Source organism: Pygoscelis adeliae, unplaced genomic scaffold, assembly GCF_000699105.1.
Source record: "Pygoscelis adeliae isolate BGI_AS28 unplaced genomic scaffold, ASM69910v1 Scaffold121, whole genome shotgun sequence".
Taxonomy (NCBI): domain Eukaryota; kingdom Metazoa; phylum Chordata; class Aves; order Sphenisciformes; family Spheniscidae; genus Pygoscelis; species Pygoscelis adeliae.
The window spans coordinates 612008-612656 of NW_008824359.1; the positions used below are offsets into that span (position 1 = coordinate 612008).

Consider the following 649-nt stretch of genomic DNA (forward strand, 5'->3'; position numbering starts at 1 on the left):
CTACCTTGCAAGTGATCTTTGAACCGCTTCGAGAATCTGCTGTTCCCGTGATCCCATTTGATGTTTCTGCTTCATATAAGTAAACATATTTTCTGAGGTGTTTAAATCTGGTTGCATCTTCTGCAATTGGGAAAACAAGAGTGCTTTTATGACTTGGGTAGGATAAGCATATGTAGATCCTTACAATACACGCTTAGTGTTGTGTAACTAAAATGAATGCCACATATAAAGGAAGCATGAGGACCCTCCCACTGTTTCCTTTTACAGAATAGCTTTCAAATGAAGAAGTAGTGCCTTCATGTCAGCTGGATACTTTGAGAAGCATAAGACAAAACTTGTGAGGGAAGCATAAGTTTTGGGGTCCACTGCGCTGTTTGATGAGATCTGACAATATGACCCCATCTGGCCTTCAGCTCATGCCCCATTAAAGTTAATGACAAAAATGGAAGAAAACTTAAGATGTGGAACTGCTTTAAAAATGACCCTATTGCTTCTAAATTAAACCAATCAAATGGTAGTTTTCAAATTGGTAATAAAATGATTCCTTTCAGCTCAGATTTTTCCATCATAATTCAAATGCAAGGAGCTGCTTTACCTGAGTCACATGACTAAGACTGAAAGCAAATAAACACAGAAAGAGACAGAACAC

The 649-nt window shown here is 38.1% G+C and overlaps 1 protein-coding gene across 1 annotated transcript in view; it reads right to left on the reverse strand.

The window, feature by feature from the left end:
• Positions 1–649, reverse strand: part of APOB (apolipoprotein B) — a 37264-nt gene that overhangs the window by 32624 nt on the left and 3991 nt on the right. Inside the window, 1 exon segment of the mRNA XM_009319650.1 lies at positions 5–120. Coding sequence (XP_009317925.1) covers positions 5–120 — 116 coding nt within the window.